Source organism: Urocitellus parryii, chromosome 3 (genome assembly GCF_045843805.1).
Source record: "Urocitellus parryii isolate mUroPar1 chromosome 3, mUroPar1.hap1, whole genome shotgun sequence".
Classification (NCBI taxonomy): domain Eukaryota; kingdom Metazoa; phylum Chordata; class Mammalia; order Rodentia; family Sciuridae; genus Urocitellus; species Urocitellus parryii.
This window is the reverse complement of record NC_135533.1, coordinates 12,632,159-12,658,300: the sequence shown is the minus strand read 5'-3', so window position 1 is coordinate 12,658,300 and position 26,142 is coordinate 12,632,159. Positions and strand designations below refer to the sequence as shown.

Here is a 26,142-nt window from a genome sequence, read left to right as displayed (position 1 = left end):
CTGAGTTCTGAGACTTACCTGTGGTTAGAATTCAGTTGATTCTTTTTTTTTTTTGAGAGAGAGAGAGAGAGAATTTTTAAATATTTATTTTTAAGTTTTCAGTGGACACAACATCTTTATTTTTTTTTAATGTGGTGCTGAGGATAGAACCCAATGCCCCATGCATGCCAGGCAAGTGCGTTACCACTTGAGCCACATCCCCAGCCCTCAGTTAATTCTTTTCTTCACCGTAGACTCAGCCTTTCCCTGCTCCTATCCTGTGGCATTTATTTGTTAAAACCACCAGAGAATTTGTATTTCCACAGGGTACTAACATAATTCTGATATTTGTTCCATTCCAAACTCAAAATATTTCTGGTAACCTCCTTCAGGCAACTTCTAACAACTACTGTTATCTCATTTATAAAAATTCTAAATGACTATGCCTATGAACCAACAATTATGAAACCTAGGAATTTAGAAACAGTACTTGGTGTTGTAATAAAAGATAATTTTTGCAGCATTTTATTTTGATTAATCATATATACATTAATTACTGTGATAAATTGTTACTAGATGCAAATAGTAATAAATTCCATTAATTTTATATGGTCATCCCCATGGTTTAACTCTTATTACTGAAGACAACAATTGAATCTTTTTTTCTTTTCATGTCTTGAGTTGTGTGAGTATTTGATATTTTCTTATAAATATAGAGAACAGCCAAGACTTTTCTACTTTTTTCTTGCTGTTTTTCTAGGATGACCAAATGAATGTCATTTTTCCTTTCATGTGATTTCTATTTATCCCTGATATTCCATTCTTTCTCTCTGCCTACCCCTTGCCTCCATCCAGTGTTTTCTGCATGGCCCTTCTCTTTTTTCTCTTTGGCCAACCGGACGAATGGTGGGTCAATATGCTAGCTAGTGCAAGGTTTCTTTTTGTCAGTAGGATATACCTGGTATCTCAAGAATGGAATGAAAGAATATGTCTAATAAGGTGATCTTTGGGGCTTAATTGACATCAAAGAAGATGAGTTCACTCTTGTTCCACCCATTCTGTCCTCTAAATGATTCTAATGCCTGTTCATTCTACAGGTTCTCCCTGGTGTATGTCATGTCCAATGAGGATAAAACAAACTGTCAACAGGCTAAACCTTGTTGATCAGTCAGCAATTCTCAGTTCTGTAGAAACAAACCTCATTTCCATACCTGTGCTATTTTTATAAAACTGACCCTGTCTCCTGGAGATGGCCAACATCCAGTCCCTTAGAATATAGAATATAAAAGTTCATTATCTCAAACAGACAAGGACTTTTAACTAGATGTTAAAGGACAGATGGATAAAAGAACCATTAACTAGATGTACTGTGGGAATCCAAAAAGTGTCACAAGTTTGACTCTCACAGGAAATGTGGTTGGGTGGAATGGCTCAGAATGGGGAGTTTTCCTGGTTGTATATATGTAAGTGTATGTATAAAAGTAGGTCCATTAGCCCTGGAGCTCTGCCAATGACCTGTTGAAGACTGTCACAAGGATTTAATGTTCTGCATTTCCCAGACCAGTCCTGATTGTAACTATTCTCTTTTGTGTTTATTTGTTTTTGTCACAGAGAACTGTAATCATTCAGGATTCTTCTCACAGATCCAGCGGTAGCTGACGTCACATAATGCAGCATCAAAAGTCTTTGTTAGACCTATGGTGACACAGTTGAAGTTCTGATTCTGATGGGTAATACTGAAGGAGAAAAGAGAGTGTAGTCAAAGCTCATTATTTCAGTTTTGCCTTTTACAGATTTCAGAATCTAATTGAAGTTTGATTGACTGACTAGTTAGTTTTACATATACTCCTCCTCTGCACTGGGCCTTCCGTTTCAACTCAGACCACATCTTCTAAGCCAAGCTTCTCCAAATGCAGCTCTAAACCCCACCTTTTCCTTTTAATTATTCTCTTCTATGAGGACTCCTAGAGTTCCAGAATTTTGGACTAACTCACTTGTATTTGGTCAGAAACATCTCATTGGTGGTCTCTTTTACCTCAGAAATAATGTTTTCAAGAGGATTTGTGTGTAAGAGGAGAGTACTAGGGGACCCAGGGCCTCAGGCATTCCAGGCAATCATTCTACCACTGAGCCACATTCCTAGTCCTAGAAATAATATTTTAGTATTATAGGATTGTTTGTAGCAAGAGCATAGAAAAAAGTAGGAAAGAAATTTCTTGGCTTTAGGAGAATCTTGATGATAGTGTCTGTTGGCCTTTTTCTTATCAGTTTTTTGGTCATTCAGAGTTCTCAGTCTAACTGCGAAGACTCTGGTTTCATGGAAAAGACAGATGAGTTTTGAGCTCAAGTAAAAATGGAATCAAACTGTAGCTGTACCATTAAGTAGCTAAATGACATTCAACACATTTCTAAGCCTTTCTTATGTTCGATTGTCTGTTGAGCTTTTTCTATGGTATCTTGGTGAATACTAAAGGAAATAATATAAGTGCTTAGCATTGAGTTAGACATTAGAAAAAACTGAATAAGGGGCTAAGGCTGTAGTTCAGTGATAAAGTGCTTGCCTCCTATGTGTGAGGCACTGGGTTTAATTCTCAGCACCACATAAAAATAAATAAAGATACCTTGTGTTCATCTATAACTAAACACACATAAGAACAACAAACAAACAAACAGAAAAGAAAATACTGAATAAATGTTAATTTTCTCTCCTCTGTAGGGAAGGCCAGCTGCAGGTTGGGGATTGGACTTGTTGACTGTCTAACTCAGCATTTTCATATGAGCCCTGAGAATATTATGTTTTCTACCAAAGTTTATCCCCGTGGAATGATTCATTGGAGCTATCGCTTTTGAATTAGAGGATCACATCTTCAAGGAATAGATAAGTTGCCTTTGATATATAAAGGATCTACATCTAGGAAAACTTGTAGGCACTTAGAAAGAACATATGATGTGTAATTTGGAGATCTATGAGATACAGCAAAAAATGCTACATATGTGGATTTGTTTGGCTCTTACTCTGAACAAATTATTTACTATATGAATACTCTTCTCTCATCTGTTCTATTTTTTATTATGAAAAATATTTGATACTTTCCCTTAACAAAAAATTTATAGGAAATGTGTTTCTAGGACTAGATGGCTTGAAAGAAAGGAGAAAACTAGAACAAGGAGTTGAGTATAAGTCTTTGAACTATTTCAGGTGTGGTCTTTTGAGGCAAACCAGAACAATGCAGGATATTCACATACTTGCCATTGAACACAGAGTTGTTGATCCAGCGCCACTTTTTCTCTGCAGACTGGTATGTTAAACCAATAAAGTACTTCTCAGCATCTGCAATGTGCTGGAGATACTCCTAGAAGTTAAAAAAGAAACAAACAGTTCAACAGCAAGTCCTTTACTGCTGCTTTCCTATAGGCAATGGGAACATGACTGTATTTTATTCAGGGAACTAAGAAAGCTATTAGAGATAGGAGACTGGGTATCACTGGCACTTGCTATTAACCATAGAGAAGAAGTTTTTAAGTTTTGCAGGCACCAAGATCACCTAGAGGACTTACAAAAACACAGGTTGCTAGGCTTCTGATTCAGAAGGACTGGTGTAGGAGATGCAGGATTTATATTCCTAGAAAATGACCTAGGATCACACTGAGGGAATGGGGAAGGGAAACTGTACAGTCAAAAACAGGCAATTTCATATACATCTTTTTTATTTGGCATTCCCCTCTGCATAGATTTATTTTCATGGTCAGAAATTCTATATTACAAATGAGGTTGAACCAGGTGATCATGAAATATGTTGAATTGAGAGTCACTAGCAGTCCACTGGTGTGATGAACATTTTCTGAGGTTAGTATGAAGCATGGAGAATGCCAAGGATGGAACTTGGGTGAGTAGAGGGAAAGAGCCATCAGCTTCCGGTCTCATTCTCTTCTCTCTTCTTCCTTTCTTTCCTGTTTTCTCCCCTCTGCCTTGCTCCTAATTTTCTACTGGAAGGTGTCTTTTTGTTTCCACATGGGTATTTGGCCCTAGAGAATCTACAGCATTATGATTCTCATCCCAAATCAAGAAGGCCCTCTTTCAAATTTTTCTCAACTACAGGAGGACTTTTCAGAGGAGGATGGAGAGATAAAGGGGAGAGGAGACAAGAATAGTACTTATAGCACAGTGCCTAACATCCAGCAAATGCTTAGATCTGAAGAGAAGGTAACTATAAACTAAAATACAGTGTGGCCTAAAGTTCATTAAAGCATGGGTTTTGTAGTCAGAGGGATCTGAATTCAATTTCATGTTCTGTCATTTAGATGTATGATCTTGGTCATGTTATTTTCTGTACCCTAATTTACTCATTTATAAAATATAGATAACAGTACATCATCAGGATTATTTGAGGTAAAAGGAGATAATAAACAAATTTTGTATAATGTTATTTATATTGATTATCACAATAATAAAATGCAAACACTATTATATGATTCTTTGCTTTTCATATTACTAATGTGGTTGATTTATATCTTCATTCTTCACTGTGTAAACTGGAATGATACATTAATATCTTATATCTGTAAAGTGTTCACAGATATAAGATATAAGTAATTTTAAAATAACTTTATTTGCATTAGTTCTTTGGTCATTCTCTGCAGTTTAAGTGCCTTGGCCCATCCCTAGGAAAGTAGCCTACTGCTGTGTCTTATTGGAAAAAAACACAGAGTCTGAATTTCTTGCTTAGATGGAGCTAAAGAACTTGCCCACAGCTACCAGGAAGTCTCCCAACTCTAGGTTCAGAACAAGAAGTTTGAACCTTTCATCCAGCCACTTCTCCATTCTTTGCCAATCACCCAGCCCTGCTCCACTACATTGCCACCATCTCTACCCTCTGAGGCTGCTGTGGGAGGGCTGCTTCACTGTACCATTCCCCAGTCCTCTCACCAGTTTCTCTGGTGTGTCGACAATCGCCAAAGTGGATCCTTTTGATGCACAGTCATCCCTGCTCTTGTTCCAAGACAGTTCAGATGTGGACAAGAAAAAACATCTTCTTTGATGAAAATCCCAGTTTTGGGGGCAGACTGAAGAGATGTGGGGTGAATTGGGAGAGAGAGAGAATGAATGAGATTAGTGGACTGGAGTGTGAATAAAATAATGGGAAATCATAAAATAACAATTATATTGATACAAAAATGTTCTCAACCCGGGAAGAAATTTTATCCAGTCTGGTCTGTTTACTTATGGAGAACACTAAGGGGATAAATTAGAAGGACTTTATGGCTCCTTTAAGCAAAAGTGCTCTATAAGAAAGGATGCCATGAGAAAAGTCTGTAAGAATTTAGTACATGAAAACCTAAGGGGTGGTGAGGAGGTTAAAACCATATGCTTTACCTGTTCCATATCCACTTGTGGGCATTAAGCTGTTCTTAGTACTCCCAAAAGATGGTGGGACTGAAATGGAGAAGAAAAGCTAAAGGTTACTGTGTGGTGGATATAACTTGCAATCATCAGAGTACAGGCTGTCAGGTCCCTGTGACTGTTTGTGTCTGGACATTGGGGATGACAAAGGATACTTGGCCATTCTGAGAATTTTCGGATACTTTTTCTCTTTGAACCATCCATCTAACTAGTACCATTATTTGTCATGCTCAGCACCCAAGTCCTATTTCATGTCCCCCTTCCCTTTTGGGGGTATAGCACTCAGTATAAATGCTGGGGGCATCAGGGGAACAAGAAATGGAAGAGTAATGGAGGAATTCCATATTCCAGGGGAAATTTTTTGCTCTTATGTATGCCTTTGACAGTGTTATCCCTCAAAAAAGCTGTTTGGAGCATTTCCACCTTCGACTCCACACTGCATCTTTGTGGTGCTTGGTGTCTTATTAAATGCTCTACAAAAATTCTTAATCCTGTAACTCTTGGATGCTTCTCTCAGCACTTTCTCAGCTCTAAGGATTGTGACTAACAGGAACAAATTTCAGGATCCTGGGGGTATTAGCAAACAAGGAAGCAGGTGAATATTCCAGATATTTCCTATAAGCAGAGAAGGGTCCATTATTAATAGGTATTAAATACAACTAGGGGAATTGATGGGCTTCTAAGAGGTCTCATCCCCTCACCTCCCCGGGAACACTGGCAATCTTAGCAAGCAACTGCAATGATTTGTAGGCTGGCTGTTCAAACCTCTTCTCAATGACCCACTTTTCCATTATGGATAAAGACCACTTTAGTTTATTCAGATACCAAATTGTTTACTTAAGATTATATTTATAAAACAGACATTAGCATCACTTTTTAATCAGTTTTCTGTTCCACAAGACTCTTTGTAATATCTAGTAGCTTGGGTTTCATCAGAAACTACTTTGGGATTATAACTGAAGGAAACCAATACATATTTATTGAATATTTTCTTCATTGGGTGCATCAGTTGATACAAATACAAATAATAAATGATCTTTTTCCTAAAGATGTCTTAGAAACAGGTATCTTAAGAGGAAGCAGAGGGCAACTTTGGGAAAGGCTTCAAGAGGAGATGGCTTTAATGGGAAGAGCTTTGTCCTACTTGCCTTGTTATTCCTGTGCAACTTCTGGTATTGTGTCATTTTATTTATAGATGATGACTGATTAGTATCTCCTGTGTTAATTATTCTTCTATGTTTGGTCTAGCATAATATTTGGCCCACAAAAAAGATGCTTAATATCAAAATTTTGAGTGGTACATAGTTTCTTAATAAACATTTCTTGTGCACTGTTTCAGAGTCTATGAAGCACATTGACATTATATACACTGACTCCATCCTCAGGAAGAAAACTGAGAATCATATTTTCACTCAGGGGCTGGGGTATAGCTCAGCAGTAGACCATGTGCTTTGCAAGCATGAAGCCCTAGGTTCAATCCTTAGCACCATAAGAAAAAATTGTTTTTCCCTAAATCTGGTTTTGTTTTTTCATCTTTAAAAGGAAGATAATTAATTAAAAGGCCTTTGTGGACCACTTGTGCAACCACATTTCTTGGGAGAGGAGACCTTGAGGAAAGTCTTTAAGAATTAAGCACATAGAGGCTGGATCAGGTAGAGAGGAGTGTTCTATTGTGCATGTTACCTGTTCCATAGCTGCTCGTAGAGTTGAACCCATGATTACTTGTATTAAGAATCTGCGGGACTGCAAAGAAAATAAGCTATTGGCTCAGCCCAAATGTGGATACACAATGAATACAACAAGCAAGCCCAAGGGCCTGCTAGGGCACCATGATCATTAATGGGGAATATTGAACTCTCTGACTCAGGTCAGTGGAGATGTGCATGTTTTTGAAATGTCTTTACTGACTCATACTTGTATTTCTGTTCTTCTCTCTTAAGTGGTAGGAATTACACCTTCAGATTGGGTGACGAGGAAAATATCTCTTACCCAACTCAGGGACCTACTCACATTTCCTTCCTCATTTATTGTCTCCTCTGGCTCAGGGACTGGAGAAGATTCTACTTGTTGAATTGCAGTAAAACTTTTTGATATGAGGTATCTTTTCCTAATTAATTCATTTGGATGAATGAATTTATGTGTACACATAGAGAAATTTTCCCTCCATAAATACGGCCTTATCATTGCATTGAAACTGTATTTTCAAATTTTAGCAACAGTAACAAGGCCTGCTAAGTACTTCAGCTCAGATTACCCAGCTAATACTTAAGTAACAAAAACTTTGTGTAGGTCAGTTCTTTATCTCCAAGGTAGACCCAGGAACCTGGCCCACTGTGTGTGCTGGAGCGTAAGATAGGCATTGTCAGTTTTCTTCATGCTGGTTAGTTGCCCTCAGGTGGGCATTTAACTTTACACTCAACCCTGCATTCCAAAATAAGAGTCAAAGAGCAAAACAATAGGAAGGCTGGGGGTAAGAGTTTGCTTCAATACTCACAATACAGTAGAAATAAGGTCACTCCAACAGATTTAAGCACCACTACGATAAGCCCATAGATTATCATGTGCCAGTTCATAATGAAGGGGTTTCTGGAGCCTGTGGAAATCAGAGTAACACCATCAGAATCTGGGGATATGGCTGCTTCTCTTAAGGACTGAGCCCAGCCCAGGGAGGTGTGGAAGGTAGGCATGCCATTGACAGTAGAAGGAAACCCAGGAATACCCAGAACATGCATTGTACATTGTGCTGTTGGGGACCATTGAACTTGGCATTCTCCTTTCCTTCACTCATCTATCTGTTAGCTTTGGGCCTTTGCCTTGACCGCTTTGTGCCTCCTAAACTCAGTCTGAGTTAATCTTCTGTATTTCAAGAATTCTTGGTCTTGAAATCATCCTTGCTTCCAAGGACCTTACTTTGTAGCCTTGGCCATACTGACTTCAGTTGTAGAAACCTGTCTTCAATATGTCAGGGATAGATGACAGAACAGGATTCTCTGAGGATCCGGCATAGGGGAGGAGTCAATAGTCTACACAGAGGGGACAGAAAGACTTACCTGCTCTCTCTCTAGAAGGCTGGGCTGGCTTCCAGGTGAGGGTTTCCTGGTAATTCTTGCTGCAATGGGAAGGAACCCTGTCTTTTAAGAATACGTTCCTTCTGCTCAGGCAAAGACTTCCTTCTTCACGGTCTCTCCTCCTGGCAGTATCCCTGAGCAAACCCTTCTTCCTGTTCAGTATTGTGGTAAAGAGAGCAGGCGGGGCAAAGAAAGGAAGGTAGCTTCTAGTTAGGCAAGAAGAAGATTTCTGCCAGGGAAGTGGTCATACAGGGGGATGTTTCTAGGAGAATTTAGAAAAGCAAATATGTCACATTTCCTTTGAGTCTGAATTCTTTTTAAATACAGTGTGAAGAAAATATAGTAAAATGTTAGCAAATAGGGAATCTGAGTAAAGCATATTTAGAAATTACTTGTATTTGCCTTATAACATTTCTGCAAGTCTAAAATTATATCAAAATTAAAATGTTAAGAAAAGAAACTTAGTGGAAATCACTAATATTAGTGAGCAGGACCTTGTGTAGTCCTTTCACCCTGTTCACTGTCAGCTCTGCGCAGTGCCCCTTACCATGGGCTCCTCTTCTTGGGCTCCAGCTGCTCGCCTTCTAGGACATGTGGTGACTATTCAGTGTTTCTGAGCTTAGATCTCTGCTGGATACAGAGAGTGGGGAGAGAGGAACAATGCTCAAGTCTCATTATCAAGAAATCATTATTCCATATTAAACTTGAAGGTTTCCTCTACTATAAAAGCTATATTTGTTCATTACAAAAAACGGCTAAAAAATATTGACGAACAATTGAGAGCAATTAAAAAAATTTGTTCTAATTAGTTATACATGACAGTAGGATGCATTTTGACACATCATACATAAATGGAGTATAACATCTCATTTTTCTGGTTATAGATGGTATAGAGTTACACAGGTCATGTAATCATATATGCACATAGGGCTCCCTTCACTCCCCCCTGTCTAACCCAAAGTACTTCTTCCCTAGCACTTCCTACTTATTGTGATTAGCATCTACATATCAGAGAAAACATTTGACCTTTGTTTCTTTGGAATTGGCTTATTTCACTGAGCATGACATTCTCTGGCTCCATCCATAATTTCATTCTAATTTCTGGCTGAGTTACATTCCATTTTGTGTGTGTGTGTGTGTGTGTATCTCATTTTCTTTATCCATTCATCTGTTGAAGGGCAATACGTTGGTTTCATAGTTTAGCTATTGTGAATTGAGCTGCTATAAACATTGATGTGGTGCTATCACTGCAGTATGCTGATTTTAAGTCCTTTGGGTATATACTGAGGAGTGGGATAGCTGGGTCAAATGGTGGTTTCATTCCAAGTTTTCCGAGGCCTCTTCATACTGCTTTCCACAGTGGTTGTACCAATTTGCAGTTCCAACAGCAATATATGAGTGAAGCTTTTTCCCCACATCCTAGCAACATTTATAATTACTTGTATTTTTGATAATTGCCGTTCTGACTGGAGTGAGATGCAATCTCAGTGTAGTTTTGATTTGCATTGTTCTAATTGCTAGAAGTGTTAAACGTTTTTCATATATTTATTGATTTCTTAATCTGTGAAATGTCTGTTCAGTTCTTTAGCCCATTTATGGATTGGGTTCTTTTTTTAAGTTACATTTTTTGAGTTCTTTTATTTATCCTGGAGATTAGTGCTTTATCTGAGGTACATGTGGTAAAGAATTTATTTCATTCTGTAGGCTCTATCTTCTCAATGCTTTCTATACTGTGAGGAAGCTTTTTAGTTTGATGCCATCCCATTTTTTTTTGATTCTTGATTTTACTTCTTGTGCTTTAGAAATCTTGTTGAGGGATTTAGTTTCCTAAGCTGACATGGTAGAGATTTGAGCCTACTTTATCTTCAGTTAGGCTCAGGGTCTGTGTTCTAGTGCCTAAGTCCTTGATCCACTTTGAGTTGAGTTTTATGCTGCTTTTGTTCTTATTTGTATTCATGATAATTTGCATTCTGACTGGAGTGAAATGAAATCTTCATGTAGTTTTTATTTGCATTTCCTTGATTATTAGAGATATTGAACTTTTTTTATATATTTATTGGTCATTTGTGTTTATTCTTTTTAGAAGTGTCTGTTTTGTTCTTTTGCCCATTTATTATGTTATTTGTTTTTTTTATTATGTTAAGCTTTTTGAATTCTTTATGTATTTTGGGGTATTAATCCCTCGTCAGAAGAGTAGCTGGCAAAGATTTTCTCCCGTTCTTCAGGCTCTCTCTTCATGCTCTTAATCATTTCCTTTGTTGTGCGGAAGCTTTTTAATTTGGTGCCATCACACTTAATGATTCTTGGTTTAATTTCTTGAGTTTTAGGGGTCTTGTTAAGGAAGTTGGGATCTGTGCCAGTATGATGAGTGCAATATATTATACTATTATATTCCACACAAGTACTAAGCAAACATTAGAATGAACAAAAAGAATATAGACATACAGTTATTTAAAATAGGCTATATTTCATTGACTCTGAAGTACACATTAATTTTCACTTAATAAAATCTCTGAATTCAGGATATATCACAATCAATGATTAGAAAGCATTGTACAATGTTGTCCCTAAGTATTGATGGGGGATTAGCTCCAGTAATCCTTCTCCCATCTACACATATTCCAAATCTGGATGCCCAGATACTTATATAAAATGACACAGAATTTGCATATAATCTATGAAGTCCTCTTGAATTCTTTAAATCGTCCTTAGATTAGTACAGACACAATTCAAAAATATTTTTTTGAATGGCAGTTGAATCCACAAATGTGAAACTCACAGATACAGATGGCTGACATTTCCATTGGTAGATATTTTTCCCTTAGTGATATATAACATAATGGGGTATCTTACAAGTGATGCTTTTTAGATTATGTGACATATTATAATGAAAGAATACTATAAAAATAAGTCATTATAATTTTAAACTTTATAAAATAGTTAAATACCTATACAAATATAATTTACTAACATTAAGAAATGAAGAGCTGAAGTGCCCTGGCAAAAAGATGGACCTAAGATTTTTAAAAAAAATTGTAAGGCTTAATAAGCTGCAAGAAACTGTTAATTGTAAGTGGCAACTTCCATGATAAGCTTACATTTGAAATCATTTTAAATTTTTTAAACTTATATCCAGTAAATTCTCATATTTATAGAGTATTAATATATTGTTTTGTTGAATATCTCCTGACCAACATCTCTTCATTCCCTCCTCTACCCCGACCCTCCCTAGTCATGGGTAACCTCTGTCTTACTCTACTTCTGTGAGAACCTATTTAGAAGTGTGAGTGAAATCATATGGTATTTGTCTTTCTGGGCCTGTCTCTTCCCACTTAACATAATGTCTTCCAGGTTCATTAATGATGTCACAAATGACAGGATTAAGGCCTGAGGACTTGAACTATATCTGCAACTTTGGAAATGTTAGACCTCAGTGAAGCAACAATAACCAGCAACAATAACTCAGCGAACAACAATCCAATCTCTGACTCTTCTGTGACTGTTCATATTTTTTATGTTACTGAAATTAATCCTCCATTATTTAGATTTGCCATTTAGTCTAAGCCAGGCCATTCTAAGGATAATCTTGCTTTCCTTGTCCATAACTAAATTAAGTATTTATGCCTTCTCTCTGTGTCTGCTCAAAGACTTAATTGTGTTGTAGGAGGGGATGGGCTGGGGGGAAGACATTATCTTGCCTACATGGGTCCCAAGGTTCCATCCCCAGCACTGTGAAAAATTCAAACAATAACAACAACAAAACAGTAAACCAAAGTGGGCGAGGATATAGCCAGGTCTCTAGAACATTAGGAACAAAACGAAGCTAGATTTTGCTGTGTCATGTTTTTGTTCTGATCATTTCTGCTTGTGATAGAGACTATGGCAGAGCCAAAGAAACTGCTGGATTTAACCACTTGCAAATTTTTCTTGGCTCAAGTTAGGAAAACATCAATGATAGGCTTAAAATAAAACTATGAAATATGGTAAGGGGCAGGGTCATGGAAACATCTTGGTTGGAGCCTGAGGAGGAGCAGTTACCTTTAGATGGAAGTAGTTGTTCTCAGAAGGGAGGTTCTGGGAAGGCAAACAAACAATGTGTGTGTGTGTGTGTGTGTGTGTGTGTGTGTGTGTGTTTCTACATATGCATGCTATTCCAACCATTCTTACTACATTTGCCCGCTTGTTCCTCTTAGAACTTTAGTCTCCAACCTTGCCAACAATTTTCCTCTTCTTTTATAACCCAAATCAAAGCATATATTTTTCTGGCTAGTGTCTCTTTTAATGATCACAAGTCTAGTTTATGGTTCTAATATCTAATGTGAATTTTAGTTCTTCATTTAAAAAAATCTGCTGCTATTTTCCAACTAGGTAATGTGATGTCAGTAAATTTGTTATAACTCTCAGAGTATGTTACCATTTCTTCCAAACTGAAGCCAACTTCCTCTCTTAACTTCTTCATTTTTGTTAGTGATTGCATCATACCACCACTCCACACTGAAATCCTCCTTAATTCTTTCTTCTTTTTCAACCACTGAATCAGGATGCTAGATGATGATGTTTTTCCAAAGCTGTCTCATATCTGTTGCAGCTTCTTCATTCTTATTGCCACCTTCTTGAATCAAAACTCTTTTTATTGCCATTGGAGTACAAATGTCTCAAACCCTTTGCCTCCTGTTTTTCAGATCAATCCTATGCAATGCTATCATTTGAAACTTTATAAAATCTCTGTTGTGATCATGTTATTTCCTTATTTCAGTTTCTATTAAAACCACTAACATGAAAGGCCTGAGCACTTAATGAGTTGGCTCCAAATTCTGACTTTCATGTAGCTATATAGAATGTACCCGCTCATTCCTCTGATTCTTTTTTATATACTGTTTACATGAATTCTGATCCAAATGCTGCTCACACATTTTGTTTATGGCAATGTCTTTGATGCCTAATTAATTTTAGCCTCTTATTGCTATTTAGAATTTTCTATTTGTATGTGTCCCTCAGTTGCTGTCCCATTGCTGTCCTGTATCCTTCCTTCACCTTTGTCAAGTGCATGAGGATATAAATCTCAAGAGATGGCTAGGGTTGTAGCTCAGCATATGCTAAGCCCTGGGTTCAATTCCTAGTACCTGGGGTGGGGAGGACCTCAATGGAAAACCTCATTTCTAAGGAAACCTTAAAGAGGCTTGCCTACTTAGAAAGAAAAAAGATTTTGAATGGTCTTTCTCCCCAGAACTTTCCCACTATGGACTTATTTGCTTCAGGTGTGATCCCTACAGAAGGCAGTCTATTGGGGGGTTAAAAAGTCTTGCTGTCCTACTATACTGAATATGTGTCAATACAGGGGCAAACAAGTGCTAGTGGTGTTGAAATCTCAAGATGGGTTCCCTGAAGAATCAGTTTTGATTCTTTTTTTTGGGGAGGGGCAGGTACTGGGGATTGAACTTAGGGGCACTTGACCACTGAGCCACATCCCCAGCCCTATTTCATATTTTATTTAGAGACAGGGTCTCACTGAGTTGCTTAGAGCCTTGCTTTTGCTGATGCTGGCTTTGAACTCTTGATCCTCCTATCTCAACCTCCTGAGCTGCTGGGATTACAGGCGTGCCCCATTGTGCCAGGCCAGTGTTAATTCTTAATTGAATTAAGGATCAGGAAGAGACTAGAGGTATAAGAGTTGTGTTTAAGGTATGGGCTAGATTTGGACAATGAATAAGTTATCAAAATAAGTGATCTCTGAGGTCTTCTTAGGAATCCAGGATATGGGCTGATGGAGAACTGGGTCATTATGAAAGTTAAGTCTTTAGTGCTAAAATGGTTAGCACACATGGTAACAGTAGGCTTCCTTTCCAGATCCAGGATTAACAATCATAGGCAGATTCCCTCCCTTGAAATACACAGGATTTTAGAAAGCAATATTTTTTAAATTGTTAATGTAAAAGGGGTCCGGCGGAGCATCGGAGGGAGAGACCACACAAGAGACTTACTCCATGCAATTGGCAAAAGGGGATTTATTGGGGATCCATTCCAGTGCGCTGGGGCTCTGTGCTCACTCAAGAAGGGAGAGCAGCCCAGAGCCCAGAGCAGAGGTCAAGCAGAGCTTAAGTACACTTTCTGGAGAGGGCGGTGGGCTTTGCATACATCAGAACGAATCATCATGAGGCGCAGGAAAATTGAACAACAACTCTGAAACGTGATTAGCACATTCATTGTCGGGAACAGGTCGGGCGGGGGTGATTGGTCACTCCTAAGTGGGGTACACATTCAAACTGATTGGTTCGGGCCCTGTGACAAACTGCACAGGGCCCTAGGCTAAATGGCCTGAAGGGCGTTATCTTAACTATCTCAGGAATTTCAGGTTCTGGGTGTAACAGAGGAATTTAATAATACCTAATCTTTTACATTTTAATTCAAGCTTTCCAGCTTAGAAACTTTACCCTTTCAGTTAAAAGCAAAGAAAATATTTAGGTGACCTCACACTAACCTCTTCTTCAATTTTTTGAGCCATCTGATGTCATTGAGGCTTTGGGAATATAGGTATAAAATGTAGTAAGGAAATGGAGAGGTAGATAAGAAGAAGATGGTAGTGCCTCTTGGGGCCTTGCAAACATAAGCAATGATTTCTGCAAAGTTCAAGTTGGGAGTTGTGTACAGCTTTTTCCCTAATTAAGGAAAGTAGCCACTTTTCTGGACAGAGTGCTTGGTTGGTCTAGAATCATGGCGGTAAATAAGAGACCCAATTGAAAGGGGATACTGGCACTTGTTTTACTTCCTTCTGTCACATTTTCTTTAGCCTTATAAAATCAGCTCTTTTTCTAACATTCTGAAGTATTTCTTGAACCACTATTTAACATTTAATTTTGCCTTATTGTTATAGATAATATTAAACACATGTATCTCTTACACTAAGATTTTTCAGGAAGGCAGGATCCAAAGGGCTCATGTAAAGTAGTTGTGTATATTCATTTCATTTCAAATAAAAAAAATCAAGTTATCAAAATTATCAGACTCTAGATAGGATTCATACAAGAAACACACAACTAGACACAGTATAGTCAAATTTCTGAAAATTAAATTAATTAGACATCTTAGAAACATCCACAGAAAACAAATACATTACAGGTAGGAAAACAGAAAATTGTGGGTTTTTTCTTACGAAAAAAATTTCTAGTGTGGAGCACAGTGGAATGATAATTTGAAAATGATAAAAGAGACTGGGTGAGGTGGCATGTGCCTATAATCCCAGCAACTAAGGAGGCCCAGGCAGGAGAATCACAAGTTCAAGGCCAGCCTTAGCAACTAAGCAAGGCTTTAAGCAATTTCATGAGACCCTGTCTCAAAATAAAAGATAAAGAGGGCTGGGGATGTGGCTTGGCAGTTAAGCACCCCTGGGTTCAATCCCTGGTACCAATGGAAAAAATAAAAATAATAAAAACCAAAACAAAACACAGAAAACATGAAACATGTTAATCTGTAATTCTATATCCTATAAAAATAACTTTCAAAATTGAGGATTCAATTAAGGTGTTTTTATATACACACACAACAATGCAAGGGAATTTGTAGCTAACAGATTTGTACTACAAAAAATGTTAAAGAAAAATTATCTGACAAAAGAGAAATGACACAAAATAAAATCTTTGATCTATAGAAAGAACCAAAGAGTACTAGAAATGGTTACTATATGGACAGATATAAGCAACTATCTCTTTTCCCTTAGTTTCCCTTTAAGATAACCAACTATTAAAGCAAAAATCACATGTGAATTCAAAAGAGCTGAATTCATTGTTATTTATTATTCATAATAATGTAATAATAACTCATTATTATTACTCTGAAGCAGAGTAGAATAATGGTTCCAGGTATGGGGGGATTTGTGGGAAAATGAACAACATAGTAATTAGTAACAATGTATTCTTGAAAATACTAAAATAAAAATAATTAAAGAGAAATATTTAAACCATCAATAGAAGATTTCAAAAGGAATACTAAAAAAATATTTTCCTAAAAGGAATTCAGGAAAGAAGAAACATAGGACAAAAACATATGGAACAAATAAATACAAAAATGTAGTCTAATCATTTCAGTAGTCAAAGGGCTGTCATGGGAGAATAGCAAAAATTATAGCTAACAATATTCTTTCCTTATTAGACTTATTATTTTTTAGATGTCTGACACTTTCATTTTACAGAGGATTTGAATGTAGTCCAGAGAGATATGAGTCTGTAGGAATAACATGGTTTCTAGAACCTGAAGAGAACACAGGTGACCTATCTCTGTCAGTTGTGCTTTCACCAATGTGATGACCTATTTTTTTCTTTTTGTGTATTTTTTCTTTATCTTTTTTATGATTTAATTATCTATTTTATTTTTTCCATATTTTTATTGGTAGACTATAGTTGTACATAATGGTAGAATTCATCATTACATATTTGAATATACACACAGTATAACAATATAATTTGGCCAATACCATTGTTTGGTGAAATATACAAAATGTAATTTACCATCTTAACCATTTTGAAGCATACAATTTAATGGTGTTAAATAATTTTTATGTTGCATAACCATCATCATCACCCATCTACACAATTCTTTACATTTTATAAAACTAGAATTCTGTCCCCATTAATAAATCCCCATTCCCCTCTCCCCTAACACTTGGCAGCCATCATTAAACTCTGCCTCTGTGATTTTTAACTAATTTTAGTATTTCACCTAGATGGAATAATACAGTATCTGTCTTTTTGTAGCTGATTTATTTCACTTAGAATGATGTTCTTAAGGTTCCTACATTTTATATCATATAATAGTATTTCCTTCATTTTTAAACATGAACACTCTTCTGCTGTATGTATATACCATATTTGGCTTGTCTATTCACTGTTGATGGGCACGCTGGTTCTTCCACATTCTAGTTATTGTGAATAATGGTACAATGAACATGGTAATAATTAGCCTCTTCTTGACCCTGTTTTCAAGTCTTTTGGTCAAATGCCCATACATTCTATTGATAGATGATAGGATAATTCTATTTTTAACTTTTTTAGTAACCACCATACTTTTTTCCAGTACCTATATATCAATCCATACTGTGTACCATTTGATATACCATTTTATATTCCCACCAACAGCACACAGGGTTCCTGTTTCTCCACATCCTCAACATCACTTGTTACTTTATGTTTTTAAAAAATTATAACCATTTTAATATGGTTGTTCATGTAGTTTTGATTTTCATTTCCCTAATGATTAGTGATGTTGAGCATCTTTTCAAGTGCTTATTGGTGATATATTTATCTTTGGAGAAATGTCTATTTAAAGACTTTGTCCATTTTTGAATTGGAATTTTTTTATTGTTGGATTTTAAGAGCTCTGTATAAATACTAAATATTAATCCCTTGTCAGGGATAGATAATGTATCGTTTACAAATGTTTTATCCCTCTGTGAGTTGCCTTTTTTACTTTGTTGATATTGTCTTTCAATGCACAAAATTTAAAAATTTTCATGAATTCCAATTTGTATATTTTTTCTTTTGTTACTCAAGCACTTGATGTCATAGCCAAAAAATTCATTTTCAAATTCAATTGTATAGCTTCAGCCATATGCATTCTTCTAAGGGTTTTATTGTTTTATATATCACATGAAGGTCTTTGATCCCTTTTTAAAATTTTTATTCCTTTGAATTTTTAAATTTGTTTTAGTTAGAGATTCATGACAGAAGAATGCATTTATGCACTTTGATATATCATACATAGATGGCATATAATTTCTCCCTAATTTTCCTTCTTGGGATATTAATGTGGGTAGGTTGGGCTGTAGGCCTGGAGGTGAAGTGTGGGCTGCAGGTGGGCAGCAAAGCAGCTGGCTATGACTGGGTACCAGTTGGATTAGGGCCTGAGACTTGATCCTGAAGGCCTGTGGGAAGGCTATGTGCTAGTCCAGGCCAATCTGGTATCTAAGGGGCATGTGGAGCAAGTTGGGGCCTGGTCATGTCAGGGGGCCAGTTGTTCTATGCTGGGTAGGTTAAGACTGGGCCCTGGAACCTGTGGCCCAGACATGAAGTTGTGTGCTGGACCAGGCAGGTCTGGCAGGGAAGCAGCTGCCTAACACACAGAGCGATAGTGATGGGAGGTTGGGAGACTGGCAACTGGGGAGCCAGAGGGCCCTGTTGGTTGCAGGACTGTTGCTGGACCTGGTGGTCCCAGGACTGGTGGATGCTGGACTGGGGAGGGAGCCTGGGTGCAGGCTGGTGCTGGGACCCAGCGAGTGCTGGCCCTGGTGGGCCCCAGGAACGGGATGGGTACTAGACCAGCTGACTAGGCAAGCTGAGAACAAAATGCCTTCATACCCTCTCTTCCAACCTTATGACCCACTATTGCAGGCCTTGCCAGTTCCTGCGAGTTGCAGGACTCATGGAGCTGAGGAGAGCCAGTCTCTCTCCACCATCTCTAATCTGTCTGACTTTTCACAGGTTTGCTAGGCTCAGACAGGCCCACATAGACCTAGCTGCAAACTCAAGAATCTAGTTTCTGTAGGCTCCACCACACTGCAGTCCCAAGATGCCTCCTGGATCGGCTCTCCGTGGACTACTGATAAACTCTGGTGTTGAGTTTTTTTTTTTTTTAAATATCTGATTAATGAGTCAATCAGCTTCTGGTTCAGCTAGGGCAGACTGCCCCTCCAGTCTCAGGATTTTTTACTCTAAGCCTTGGAGAGATGTGGTATTCCAACTGTTTGAGTTCTGGGTAGCTGAGATAAGAGAAATGCTGCCTCATGCTCATCTGTCATCTTGTCCTTGGTCTACCTTCATATATTTTGATGGTCTATCTTTAGGTCCATAATGTATATAATTATATCTTTTAGTCATATTAAACCTTTTATTAATATGTAATATCCTTCTGTTTCTTACAATTTTTAAAATTCACACTCTATTTTGTTTGATGCAAGTATAGCCATTTGATATCACTTTTCCATACATAGCAATTGTAGGGAATACCTTTTTTCCGTCCCTTCACTTTCAATCTGTATTAGGATCATTGGATCCTAAGTAATTCTCTTGTGACAGCAAATAGCTTGATCATGAGTTTTTGTACATTCTGCCAATGACTGTCTTCTGATTGGAGAGTTTCACACATTTCCTGATGGAGGAGGAACTTTCATCATTTCAGTTTCTGTATGGATTATCACATTTCAACTTATTCATTCATTACTGTCTTCTTTTGTATTTATTAAATTTCTTTTACAGTAAAATGTTTAAATTTCTTCCTTATTTCCTCTTTGTGTATATTCTATAGCTATTTAATTTTGGGTACCAAAATGGAGATTATGTTTAATATTCTAAAGTTATGGCATTCTAATTTGAATTTAAGTTGGTTTAAAATCTTATGCTTTGTATCCCCTTCAACTGTTGATATCATAAAATTACATCTTTATACACTTCATGACTAAAGTAGAAACCAATAGTGCTTAAATGTATGAGTCTTTCAAATTATGCAAAAACAAAATGTGGAATTTCAAAGCATAAGTATGATACTAGTTTTTAGATTAATAATTTTTAATGTATTAGATCCTTATTCATGTAGAAAACAAAGAAGTAGAATTATTAACTGTTGGTTTAATAATGCTAGCTTTTATGATCGCCTATGTATTTACATTTATTAAGACCTTTATTTCTTCATGTGGCTATCTAGTGTTCTTTCATTTCACCCTACACTTCTCCTTTAAGTATATCTTTCAGCACAGGTCTGATGGCAACAAACTCCCTCCTCTGATTATCTGGGAAGGTCTCAATTTCATCCTCAGATTTAAAGGACAGTTTTGCTGGATATAGTATTCTTGACTCAACAGTATTTTTAAAGCACTTTCCATATATTGACTCATTGCTTTTTATTAGCAAATGTTTTGTAAATAAAAAGAGCTTTTTGAAAGCAATAAGATAGGAAAGTTAACCAAGCAAACAAAGCATATGAGAGCTAGGGTGACTTCATTAATAATAGTAAAGGTAGACTTCAAAACAAGTGTGAAAGTTAGAAGGGTCATTCTGAAATTACAAAAGTGTTAATTCATCAAATAGATATTCTAGTAGTAAACACGTATTTATCATCAGAACTTCAAAAAGGATGAAGCAAACACTGACAGATCTAAGAGAGAGGTAGGCAAAGTTACAATTATAATACCAGATATTTTTATACCTATTAATATTTGAGATAAAAATGAGACAAAAAGTCAGTAAGAATATGGAAGCTGTCAGGGACACTACCAAAAACTTGACCTAATTGATAGTTACAAAACACTGCACTCAACAACTGCACATTATTTTCAAGTGCACATGAATAATTCACAAAGGTAGAAAATATATAGACTAAGTTTCCATAAATGCCAAAAGATTGAAATATTATAGAACATGTTCTTGATGATGATAGAATTAAATTATAAATCAGTTTTATTAAGATGTCTAGTGAAGTCCTAAATTCTTGGAAATTAAAATTAAAATTTCTCTTATCTCTTTAACATGAGTTAAACAACACATATAATTAGATAAAATTTCAAATCAAATAGAAATGAAAATGCAACATATTGAAATTTGTGGAATGCAACAAAGAAATGTCTAGAAAAGATGTAAAGCATTATATTTGAACAGCAAAAAGATTTAAAACCAACTAGCTAATTCTCTTAAAAAACAAAAACAGGTAGAGAAATTAATCCAAAGAAAGTAGAAGGAAGATAATAAGCTGATTTCTTAGAAAAATTAATAAATTTTTAAGTAACTAGTTAGAGTGATGTGTTGAAAAGAGACCATACAGTTATCAATATTTGGAATGAAGTAGGAGATGTAAAACAGATACAATACACAATAAAATGTTAATAGGGAATGCGATGATGAAATGTATGGCAATAAAGTTAAAAACCTACATAGAATGGACAGATTCTTTAAATAATATAACTTATCAAAATAAATTCAAGAAAAAACTGGATATCTTAATAGTATTATATCTACTAAATAAATTATAATTATACAAAAATAAACCTTCCTAAATAGAAAATATCAGGCCTACATCACTTCCCTGGTGAATGATATAAAAAATTTAGGAAGAAATAATACTACTCTTACACAAAGAATAAATAATAAAATAAGGGTTGAGAAATGCATTGATTTAGGAAGGCCACAAGACACACAATTAATATACAAAAATCAATTGCATTTTTATAAACTGGCAGCAAATAATTGAGTGAAATTTTAAACAATTAATATCGTAAAATATTAAATAATGATAATTTTATAAAAAATTGCCCTCCAAATACAAAATATTGAGAGAAATTAAACAAATAAGCGAAGAGATATTCATGTTCATAGATTGTCAGACTGAATGTTTTCAAGAAGTCAGTTCTCTTCAAAATGACAGTCAGATTCAACCCAATAACAATTATAATTCCAATAGGAGAGTACACACACACACAGGAATACACTGACACACACACATAAATTTTCCCAAAATTTATTCATCAAGTTTAGCTAAATATTTTGAAAAAGAAAAAAGTAAATTTAGAAAACTCACAATTCTTGTTTTGAAACTAACAAGCAATTTCTAATAATCAAGAAGTAAAGTATTGGTTAAAGCTAGACAAATAGATGGAACATAATATAGAGACCAGAGAGAGATTCATGCATGTTTAACCACATGATTTATAACAAAGACATCAAACAAATTTATTGAGGAAATATAAATTCTTCAGTAAGTGATGCTGGGCTACCTAGGTAGACATTCAAAAAATAAATTTAAACTCTACTTAGCATTGCACACACAAATAATTCAAGATAAGTTATAGTTCCAAATATAAAAATGAAAAGGCAATTAAAATTCTAGAGGAACTAATAGGAGACTACTTTTGCATTTTAGAGACAAGTAGATGTTTCTTCGAAGGAACATAAAAAGCCTAAATATTAAAGATTAAATAAAGGTCAGATGTAAAATTCAGAATGTGTGCTCATCAGCACACTATTAAGAAACTGAAAAGGCAAATCAGAGTTTGGGTTAAAATGTTATATATATATCTTATCCCCAGAATATATTTATTTCACACACACACACACACAGGCAAGTATGTATATTTGTATATATTTTGCACACTCGATACAAACTTCTACAAATCAATAATAAAAGAGAACTCAATATAAAGCTATGGGTTATATTTACATAAATTGTGTAAGTATATAATATGCATATATAACACATACACATACAAATCCTACAAATTAATAAAGTCCTTCAAGTAAGTAATAAAAAACTTGGTATTAAAATATGGGCAAACACATGAAGAAGTGCTCTATATCAGTTATCACGGAAATGCAAACTAAAAACATCTCACTTCCACTAGAATGACCAGAATTAAAAAGACTGTCAACACCAAATTACTGTTGGTGAGAATGTGGAACATCTTTCCTACATTTCTGATGAGAACATAAAATGTTGTGATCACTTTGGGGAACTATTTAATAGTTTCTATACAGTTAAATGTTCATCAACTTTATGACACAGCAATTTCACTCCTAGTTATTTACAAGAATATTTATAAATACTTCATTCATAATGACCCCAAATTATAAACAACAAAATTATTCATCAATCATGAGTGGATAAATAAGTTGTGATTCATGTGATATTATGGATGAGTCTCAAAAAAATAATATTAAAATAAATCAGACAAATAAACATGAAAACATGTTTCATATCACATTATCAGGGAAATGCAAACTCAAACAAGATACCATCACATGCTTATTAGAATGACGAAAATCTAAATCAGTGACAATACCACACATGTGCAAAGAGGTGAAGCAATGGGAACTCGCATTCACTGATTGTGGGGGTGCAAAATTTATGACTACTTTGGAAGACAGTTTGGTAATTTCTTACAAAACCAAATCTTTCCATATGATCCAGCATTGGATTTCCTTGGAATTTGCCCAAAGCAATTGAAGATTCAAGTCCACCAAAAAATTTTCACATGGATGTTTATAGAAGATTAATTCATAATTGCCAAAACTTGGAAGCAATAGTGATGTCCTTCACTAAATGGATGAATTAAATGTGGTATAGTAGACAATGTATTATTATTTAGGACAAAAAGAAATGAGCTCTCAAGTCATGACAGGATATGCAAAATCCTCAAATGTATGTTACTAATTTGTAATCATTGGAGGTAAAGAAAAGGCTAATTTGTTTACGAAAACTGAGAGGAAGAATTGGATATATCAGGAACAGGTGCCTGAGAGAAGGAAGCAGCTTTCTGGTAGCGTGGACAGATGGCATGAGTAGGAGCCTTGGTGGTGACTTTGAGGCCTTTCTGTATTGAAGTGTCTGGTATACATCTTTTCTATCCTTCCTGATTAGGTTCTACACAGGAAGACAGAGAATGCTGAAATCCCAAACCTGCCTTTCAGCTAGGTGTTTTGTTTTGGCAGATTCCTTGTCTAGAATGACAAGTGGTTGGCAGCAAAGCACTTAACTTCAAAGGCAAACCGAGCAGAATCAGAGGCTCACACATGGCTCTGGTATCCAGGGCCACTACTGAGCAAGCCTCTACCTCTCATCTCTTGTATAAAGCAGATGGAAGTACATATCAGAAATCAGTGTATTTTCAAAAAAAAAAATGAACCCCTATCCACTGGTCCATAGGAGTTCTAATGTAGTGCATTTTGAAGCTGAAGTTCTGACATAATTCTTATTCTAGGTTTTTCTTTTCATACCTTATATTCCCATGAAAATTGTGGAATATAAATAGGATTGTATGACTGCCATAGTAGCAAATATTCTCAAATATTTTTCTAGCAATAAGTTTTGAGAAAAAGGGTTAGTAGTCATGTTAAAAGCAAGTCATATTATCTTGAGAAAGCACCTCTTCTTAAGGAATACCTAAACCAGACGAAGCAATAATAAGCTATAGCATATAAAGGATTTACATAGAACATTTCACCTCTCTATCTTGATCATTTGATTATACCAACCTCTGGAACCAATATCATTATACTTGCTTAGATCACTTATACAGTTTTAATTATTTCATTTTTCTATGAATGAGTCTACTGATGTAGAAGACTTCCAGTTATTTTTATAGAAGGAATTTCAAGGCTTCATAAAGAATCAGAGATGCATTCATGAAAACCTCTTTTTATGCCCACTCTCAGTAAACAGTCTTGTGGTCTGTCCTTATATTTGGGCATCTCTGAACCCAGAGTAGAATAGTCCTCACTGCCACCTCAGCTTGGCATTCCCGAGATTAGGATGACTGCATGTCCGGAGGGGCAAGCTGCCATCATTCCTATACAAACCATCACCCGAACCTTGCTGTGCCACAGTATCAGTAAGGGCACTGAGATGAGAGCAGCACAGAACCACACTGCATAGAAACAGAGAAAGAAGCCAAGTCAAGTGTATGAGGGCTTTGATATGGGCCTCTGGCTGGAGGTGTGAGTGTCTCTGGTTTGGGATTTCATTGTTCTCATATGACCTCTGAGGAAGATAACCAGGAACCTTAAAAAAACTAGAAAATAAAGGAAAGGGGAGATAGATCCCACATTGCAGAAGATAAATGAATACAAGAAAATTGAGTTTTGTAATTGGCAAATTGAGTTCTGATTGTTTATGGATAACATCTGTGAGTGTGAAGTGAGATATGCTAAAAAAAGTTCCATAAACAGAGGACAATGCAGATGCAGGAGAACAGCACACAGGAGCACCTGGGGGGATCTTCCTGGAGATCCAGCCTGTGCAGCAGAGGAAGAAGGTGTTTGAGAAACGGACAATCTTGGAGCAATACAGGAGACTAAGGCAGGTGATGAGCCAGAGGTTGACTTGGTGTGCAATCATCTACAGCATGATGACAGTTTGGTAGTTGTGATTCAGTGGGTCTTTCATTGCTGGAAGAAAGTAAACTGGATGGCTGCAAGAAACAGCAGCCCATGCAGAAAAAGCCGGGAAATGCTCAGACACATCAGCACAAGGTCACAGTTGCTAAGTGGCTGTCTCTTTACCATGTCTCTAAAGTTCACCAAGAAAATGAGTACATTGGCCAAGATCCCCACTGCAAACTCCAGGATTGGAAGGAACAGAAATGAATCTTGGCTTTATAGGACACAGTTAAGACAGGAGTCAGAGTCAACATGATGCTTCGCTTGGTGACTGGTTCATTTAAAACTCAGACGCTACTCAGCAGAGGAGGGCAAGAGTACATTATGAATCAGGACTTTCCTTTACAAAACACCCAGATCTTCCCCTAGTTATGTCCCATGTGGGTACACTAAAAGCCCTGACAGGAATCTTTGAGGGATCTTGTTGCTTTAGAATGTTTCTTGGATACACGTGAAGGCTCATTATGAGGGTAGATGACTGCTGGTTCTACTCTTTAGAATAATGGAGAAGCGCTTCCTAAATCCAGGTGTTCCTGTACAGCAGTCTCCCCAGAGGACCACAGTATAGCACCAGAGATGCAAATGAGATAGGGTCTCAGTTTTCCAACCAGATAGGGTCCAGTTTTGCATGCCCATCTGGACTGGTGGGAGTGGAAACAAGAATTGGATTTGCTTATAGGTTTCAATGAAACTGGCAGCAGGCAAAGCAGATATTCTTGGTGAACTAAGGTTTGAAATGGTGTCTCCTTCCATTTGCATTTCTTCTATATCTCAGAGTTATGACTTA

General features: G+C 36.4%; 2 protein-coding genes across 2 annotated transcripts; both read right to left on the bottom strand.

Annotated features, from left to right (window-relative positions):
- Positions 1 to 1,600: 1,600 nt before the first annotated feature.
- On the bottom strand, positions 1,601 to 7,953 carry Clec5a (C-type lectin domain containing 5A). The gene is made up of 5 exons (XM_026405431.1): positions 7,875 to 7,953; positions 7,064 to 7,123; positions 4,907 to 5,043; positions 3,226 to 3,332; positions 1,601 to 1,715 (listed from the first exon to the last, which is right to left on the bottom strand). The coding sequence occupies exons 1-5, from the start codon at positions 7,951 to 7,953 to the stop codon at positions 1,601 to 1,603; spliced, it is 498 nt and encodes a 165-aa protein (XP_026261216.1).
- Positions 7,954 to 24,628: 16,675 nt separating this feature from the next.
- On the bottom strand, positions 24,629 to 25,609 carry Tas2r38 (taste 2 receptor member 38). Its single transcript, XM_026405428.1, is given in 7 exon segments — positions 24,629 to 24,716; positions 24,718 to 25,049; positions 25,051 to 25,131; positions 25,133 to 25,185; positions 25,188 to 25,364; positions 25,367 to 25,564; positions 25,567 to 25,609. Coding segments are annotated over 7 exon segments (972 nt in total).
- Between the last annotated feature and the right edge of the window lie 533 nt (positions 25,610 to 26,142).

Bases quoted from the DNA above. Each gene is read 5' to 3' on its own strand.
- Clec5a (XM_026405431.1), bottom strand. From the start codon at position 7,953: ATGAACTGGCACATGATAATCTATGGGCTTATCGTAGTGGTGCTTAAA. The intron at 7,124-7,874 runs GTGAGTATTGAA...TTTTCTTTGCAG, and splicing joins GACCTTATTTCTACTGTATT to TCCCGCAGATTCTTAATACA. The intron at 1,716-3,225 runs GTATGTGAATAT...TTTCTCCTTCAG, and splicing joins AACTCTGTGTTCAATGGCAA to TATTACCCATCAGAATCAGA.